Genomic DNA, 7,704 nt, shown 5'->3' with positions numbered 1-7,704 from the left:
CATCAATCTAATAATAATCTAAGCTAGGGATGGCAAATGAAATTTTCAAATTGTACAAAATAGCATTGAATCAAATCGATTGTACCAAATCTATATTTTTGCAAATTTATATTAATATAATACAAAAGCTTTTCAAGCCAACTTTTTCAGCCAGTCAGAACTAATCAATTAATATTTGTATGTATCAATATTGCCTAGTCCATTGACTATATTGGCAATAGGCTATTCTATAGAATAGACGGGAGACTAGTCTATAATTTGACATTAAACTAGCATATAGTGTTTTTATACTAGTCCAAAGACGTCATAGAATAGTCCTTGATATATTTTAAAGGCCTAGTTATAAGTACTTTAAAACTAAAGATTAGTCATTAAACAAGTCAATAAATAAGGCCATTTAGTTAATACACTTGTTCTTAGACTAGTGAATAGACAGTCTATTGTCTCTCTATGGACTAGAGGATAGAGTAGTCTATAAACTAGACAAGAGACTAGTATATATATTAGACATTAGATTAATTTATTGTTTAATCTATAGAATTGTCCATATACTAGCCCAAATACTATAATAGAAAAGCGATTGAATATAAAATTAATCCTAAAAGATACTCTGCTGTCTGGTTACAAACTATTTTAGGATTCTTTACAATAGTCTCTTTCGACGTAAGTCCTTGTCGGTAGGTTCTTGAAAAGTACAATTTTTAAATTTTTATTTTAATAAGTGAATGTATTTTGAAATTGTACAAAATGGTTCATAGGTGTACAATTGTACTTTAGAAGACCTAATTGTAACAAAAAAAGTACAATTGTACCAATTTTGCCAACCCCGATCTAGACAAAAATTTTTACTAGTCCCACTAGTTATTCATACTCTGGTACCAAGAATAGTTAATAGATCAAACAACAGTCTAGTAAAAAGTACTTTAATCGTATATTCAAATTGCATTTAAAAAAAATATATGTATGTCAAATTTTCAAGTTTCTTAACAATATGAAAGAATTTAAACAAAAATTATGGGTACATATTAGTATTATTCCAAAGATTACTAAGTAATATTTCGACAGAAGTCGGAAGTTCTTCAAACTTTGTGTCACAAGTAACATTTTCGATTGCATTAACAAATTTAAAATTGTAAAAAAAGTTCATTACTGTAGAATTAGTCGAATTGTACCCAAAGAAAGTAAAATTGTACCAATTTTGACAACTCAATAAGAATTCAAACTTCTTTTATAAATAGATCTTCAGTATTTTACAACTGACAACATAAATAGAGATCTGGTTAGAAATTTTCAACTTACCTTTTAATTTTTTATTCCAAAATATCGATTTCAAATTATTATTGTTCCAATTGTAAATGATTTGAAGGGTTTTAATTTTTAGCACTAAAAATCCAATAGGAATTTTTGTCTTTCTATTTAAGGACTTGATTTGGTAATTAAGGTTTGATTAAAATTTAATTAGGGGTTCAAAACATTTATTTTTAAAATTCTTTTCATTGTTTCAATGGCAACCCTTTTGATTTAATTAAACACAGGTTGCAAAAATACAAAAAAATAAATATAAACGACACAAAACAATTTTATTTATTTCTTTATTTATTTTGTGGTTACTTCTTGTGTGTATTTGTTTTTGTTATAATTTTCGGTAAATTTTTGTAGTTGCTGATGTTATTGTTGTTGTAATTTGCTTGAGTAGACTTCTCTCACGTCTACACTAATTTTTGTGTTGTTTGCTTTGCGTTTATTTTTATTATTTTTCTTTTATTTTGTTGTTGTAACATGAAAAACTTTAAAACACCGGGTTTTTTATAGTTGTTGTGTTTGTTGTTATTGTGGCTGGAATTTTTGTTTGCAAAAACGAAAAAATTAAGAAACAAATAACGATAAATTGTAGTAGAGACTGCTAAAATAAATTAATGACAGTTGTCAGACAGTTTCTTTTGCTTTTTGCAATTAAATTTTTCATGTGACAATAGCAGGTGTGTTTTTCTTTGTATACGAAAAAAAAAAACAACACACACACAACAGAATTTGCACAAATTTTATGTTAAAGAATTTCACAGTAATTTATTTTTATTTAATTTTTTTAATAACTTCAAATGACGGCCAAGTTTAGTTTTTCTATACAATAAATTTATTTTTTTGATACATAAAAATAAAACTTCTTATTTTTCACATAAAAAACTGACAGCCGTAGCAGAAAAAAAAAACACTTTTTCACATTGAAAATATACACACACACACTAAAACACTGAGTGCAAAAACAAAATACAAAGAAAATAAAATGGGCAAAAAAAAGGTTTTAACGCCGGCAGCGCAGCTTCTTTTGTATTTCATTTATTCGCTCTCACACTTTTATTTTACTTTTCAAATTTGATTTGTTTTCTACCAACAAAATCAACCAATTTTTCAGATTCTTTTAATTTTCTTTCACTTTTTTTGCTTACTGTAATTTTTTTATTAATTTTCTTTATGCTAATTTTGGTGAGCGGCTTTTTGTTATTTCGCTTGGCATTGATTTCTTTCAATTATTAAACTTTTTCTAAATTTAATTATTTATAATTAAATTAATATTTGTTATTTTCTATTAGTAGTTGTTAGTTTTTTTCTACTGATTTTCTTTCTGCACTTTAATTTGCAGCCGCTTTTAATTAAACACACTGTTGTAACGACACACTCTCACGGAATCCACACGTCTTGCGAGTTTGACAGCTAAAAACGGACTAAATACAACAAACAACGATTGTTATCGTTAGGCTTGCCATATCAAAGATTTGTGTGTAAGTTAGTGCTGCCAGAAATTAAAGTTCAAATAAAAGCGGAAAAGAAATCACTTGTTTATGTTTAATGAAAACAATAAATATTGAAAAATTTAAAGTATTGAAAATGATATTTAATTTCTATAAAAATTGATTAAATTGTTAAAATACCGTTTCAATAATTTTAAAATTATTTTTTACTCTTATATGTCAATTGAATCATGCAGTTTAAAAACGAGTACTCATAATTTTTCTCGTTTTAAAACTGAGTATACAAATCTAGTCGAAAGTAAATAGAATTTAATTTTATTCTAATAAATTAAATAATTATTTTTTGCGTTTATTAATGCAATTGTAACTTAATATAAATTCTATGGACATTTTAAACTATTTTTCATTTAAATATGTTTATTTTTCTGAATTTTACGTTCAAATAAAAATTCGATTTGCAGAACACCAAATTCGGTTTTAAAAGCTTTTCGGTTTTGAAAACAGATCGATTTACAGAACAGATATGGTAAACCTACATCTAACCAACTTCTTTTCTTATGCAATTATTACTATTAAAACACCCGAAAAGTTACTGAGATAAGACTAAATACAGTAACCGCTAAAGTACCGTAGCCGTAACAAGCATAAATATCGTTACCGATATATTTTTAAAATTTTGAACGGTTTCCAGTCTTGATTATACAAAAAAACACTCGGAAAGTTGAAAAATTCGAAATTCGAAGAGTTGGAAAATTTCGAATAAGTCGAAAAGTTGAAAAAAATCAATAAACTCGATATTAAACACAAGTCCAATTTTCATAAAATGCATAAAGTTGAAAAATTATAAAGTTGAAATATTATTATTCAAAAATACAGAAAGTTGACTTTTTGTTTGAATTACAGGACCCTACTATAAGTCTTAAATTTATGACTTAAAAAATCAATTTAAAAGTCGAAAAGTTGAAAGCTTGGAGAAAGTCGAAATTATTATATTAAAAAAGCTCAAAAAGTCAAAAATCTTAGAATTGTAAAAAGTCGGAAAGTTGAAAATTCGAAATTTTTTCCAAAAGGTCGGTAAAAGTATAATTCTTTTGGAATTACATTTTACGAAATTGATTTTGCAGGGTAATAACCAAAATTCGTTCAAAATCTAAGACTTTGATTTGAACAAAGATTTGAACTACTTAGGACTGAACTAGAACTGTATAAGAACTGAACTAGTATAACTAGAACTAACCTACAACAGAACTAGAATTGAACTAGAACTGAACTAGAACTGAACTAGAACTGAACTAGAACTGAACTAGAACTGAACTAGAACTGAACTAGAACTGAACTAGAACTGAACTAGAACTGAACTAGAACTGAACTAGAACTGAACTAGAACTGAACTAGAACTGAACTAGAACTGAACTAGAACTGAACTAGAACTGAACTAGAACTGAACTAGAACTGAACTAGAACTGAACTAGAACATGACTGAACTAGAACTGAACTAGAACTGAACTAGAACTGAACTAGAACTGAACTAGAACTGAACTAGAACTGAACTAGAACTGAACTAGAACTGAACTAGAACTGAACTAGAACTGAACTAGAACTGAACTAGAACTGAACTAGAACTGAACTAGAACTGAACTAGAACTGAACTAGAACTGAACTAGAACTGAACTAGAACTGAACTAGAACTGAACTAGAACTGAACTAGAACTGAACTAGAACTGAACTAGAACTGAACTAGAACTGAACTAGAACTGAACTAGAACTGAACTAGAACTGAACTAGAACTGAACTAGAACTGAACTAGAACTGAACTAGAACTGAACTAGAACTGAACTAGAACTGAACTAGAACTGAACTAGAACTGAACTAGAACTGAACTAGAACTGAACTAGAACTAAACTACAACTGAACTAGAACTGAACAAGAACTGAACTAAGATTTAAAAGCCGACAGTTTCAAAATTGTAAAATAGTTAAAACAAAAATTACTTTTCATAAGATTTAAAAGGTTTAGTTAATGAAAACGGTAATGAACTAATGTTATTCATAGTCAGCGAACGGTATTGCCGTGTAACCGCCTTATCGTCAATAAGAGACTGCCTTACCTCATATGTAATTAGTTGTAGTGGTTGTTGTCTGCAATTGTACTCTCTTATCTAATTCAACAATCATTCACAATAGCTCATTTGTTTAATTTATTAAATACTGCTTTAAATTTTTAATTTCGTTGTAAATGATTTTATTTAAAATTTACATATTTTGCACTTAACTAATATTAATATGTATTTTATTACAAAAGAGTAAAATTTATATACAAAAAAATAACTAATTTTATACAAAGCAACATAAGCTAAATTAATTAACTAAAATACATATCAAAGAGTATAAGAACAGATAAAATATATCACCACCATACAAATAATTTACAAAAATTTTCTTTACAAAATAAAATCACTCTTCCACATTGACATCCATTAGTTCTTTAGTGATTTCGGTTTTTGTTTTTCCTGTAGGTTTATGCAGCAAAACCTGCAATTCTTCTACATTCGAGGGAGCTTTGAAAGTTTTCAATCTCTCCTGCAAATGGGTGGCAGCACTTATTTCTCCCGGCTTTAAGGTACTCTCAGTAGATGTGGCTTGTTCAGGTTCTGGCGTTGAACTGGTAGCCATTTTGTATAACATTTGTAATTGTCTTAAGGTTTGTTCAGGCATCTGGGGCATGGCTGGTGGCATTTCCGCTGGTTTATTGGCAATTTGTTTTTTGCTTGTTTTAACCTTCTTCTTGGAATTGTTGGCATCATTTGACCATTTTTCCAACCAAGTGGCAGCAGAACGTTCTGTTGAGCTCATCTCATGTTGTACTCGTAATTGTTGACGCTTATTAACTTGTCTCTTATTGAAGGAAGAGCCGTCGGAATCATCTGTATCTCCTATAGGCCGGGTTTCTTTTTGTGGTCCCAATTCGAGTAGTACTTGAAAATCAGCATGTTCTCCTAGTCTGAAACCAAAACCTAGACGAGAATCGGTACCTGAAGGAGGAATATAGAGAAATTAAAATTTTTATCAGTGTATACATGTAGATTGTAGCGGGTAATGTTATATCAGACCTTTTTTAATTGGTGGTATATTGGAGTAAACCAGTGATAGAATCGAGGGCAATTCATTGGGAACGATTAGAGCTTCTGATTGTTGAACTGTAAGAAGAAAAAATATATTAAAAGTTTTTAATTATTATTAAGCATTTTCATGGATATATGTAGGAATAATTAAAACTGTTACAACAACTACAACCGGGAATTGAAACTACCTGACACTCCTAAAGTTCCCAAGGGTTATTTATGAAAAAAATTAAACTAATTTAAATTATTTGATTCCAGATTATTGGATGTTTATAGAAATTAGATAAGTTTGAACGATCTTTGTTACAGAACCGAACAACTTGAGCAAATGAAGGTTCTTCCTGTCAAGGAAGACAACGTTATGTTGACAAATCCGTTGTTCCTGAGATGTAATAGTGGAGTCATCTTAACCTTAATACAAAAGCAAGATCCCCGAAGGATATTAGGAAGAAACCTCGTGTATACGAGGAAATCTTTTGTAGTTAGCTGCAGGATTCGTTGGTAGTTCTGAACGACATAAAGACGTCAGCAAGGGTCGCTTGGATCATATGAATGCCTGAAGAAAACCTGCCACGGAAAACTGGAGCACATATGAAAATAGAGCAACAGTCTTCATATCTAATATATATGAATGCTAGCCCAACTTGTAACCAGGGTCCCCATAAAACCGCCATACTTTAAACTCCTCAGCTAAACCTACTTCAATATGTTCAGGAATAAATGGGCGAATAATGTTGAAGTAGCGTAGTTTTAAGGATTGGACCTCGTTGCTGAATCCGCGGATTATATGACAGTATTGGCTTAGCTGTAACAGCAATAACTAATTTCGATCTTTAACTATTTTTGAGACACTATTGACTTCAGATTAGATGATCTTAGAAGGTCGAAAGACACTGTCTAGGACTTGTTCCACTTTTTCTTACTTTCTTGCTTTTGCAAGAAGTCTATAAAGATAGTCTTCCACTCATTAGATATTTAAGACAAAAGTCACAAGAATTGAATCCAAAGTTTTGTTACCGTTTAAAGAAGACCAATATGTTGACTATTTTTTTCCTAAAATACTGGACTTTTCTGGTTCCAGAAAGGGAAATTGTTCTGAACACTAGTTGGAGGGGTACATAGAGCGATATGAATCCTCTTGAGTAGCGATTTTGCTCGCTTAAAAAAGATGAAAAAATGAGAAATTAATTATTGGAAAGTTTCCAGATTGAATCTTATCATAGAATTAAGTCCATTAACTGCACTTTCAAAATTATTGTAAAAATAGAAAGATAAATCCTTTGTTCTTTAGACTTTCTACTGTATGTTTTAATGTAGATATCTCCAACCAACTTATGGGGTATTCGGACTATTGAACACAAACCAGTGGATGAAATGTATATTTCGATTAATCGGATAAATTCGATAACGTAAGTGGAATTCGATCGGTCATACTCTTCGTAAAGAACAACAAATATTACTTTAAATGCTTTTGACAAATCGAAAAAATAGTAGAAACCAAAATTAGGGGCTAATGGACAAATTCGAATGGAAGATGTTTGTTGAGGCCTTATGATTCTTATAGGAACAATGAGAAATATATAAATTCTGAAAATCAAATCGATATCGTTAGAAATATGCTTTCAGATAAAGTTGGAAATTGAAATTTGTATTATAAATCCGTCTTCAATTGCTCGAAGTCATACCATATGAGACAAACCCATATTTGGCATATTTTCGCTTTCATTACCAAAATCAAGTGTTAAAAAACAATAACAACAATTTTATTTACTTTTGTCTAAATGTAGGTATGTGAATAATAATGATAATTTCTGTATGCAAATGAATAAAAGT

The 7,704-nt window shown here is 29.7% G+C and overlaps 1 protein-coding gene and 1 long non-coding RNA gene across 2 annotated transcripts in view; both read right to left on the bottom strand.

The window, feature by feature from the left end:
- Positions 1–1,331: 1,331 nt before the first annotated feature.
- Positions 1,332–2,717, bottom strand: LOC119609464. The gene is made up of 2 exons (XR_005231930.1): positions 2,448–2,717; positions 1,332–1,836 (listed from the first exon to the last, which is right to left on the bottom strand). It is a non-coding gene; the product is annotated as an uncharacterized LOC119609464 (long non-coding RNA).
- A 2,260-nt stretch (positions 2,718–4,977) lies between these two features.
- LOC119609463 overlaps positions 4,978–7,704 on the bottom strand; it is a 9,626-nt gene continuing 6,899 nt past the window's right edge. Inside the window, exons 3-4 of the mRNA XM_037964265.1 lie at positions 5,860–5,946; positions 4,978–5,781 (exon numbers count right to left, since the gene is read on the bottom strand). Coding sequence (XP_037820193.1) covers positions 5,204–5,781; positions 5,860–5,946 — 665 coding nt within the window. The 3' untranslated portion in view covers positions 4,978–5,203. The remainder of the gene's footprint in view (positions 5,782–5,859; positions 5,947–7,704) is intronic.

This window comes from Lucilia sericata, unplaced genomic scaffold (assembly GCF_015586225.1).
Source record: "Lucilia sericata isolate MDLA Ls3-8-SP2 unplaced genomic scaffold, ASM1558622v1 Contig000985F_arrow, whole genome shotgun sequence".
Taxonomy (NCBI): Eukaryota; Metazoa; Arthropoda; class Insecta; order Diptera; family Calliphoridae; genus Lucilia; species Lucilia sericata.
This window is presented reverse-complemented; position numbering and strand designations above follow the sequence as displayed.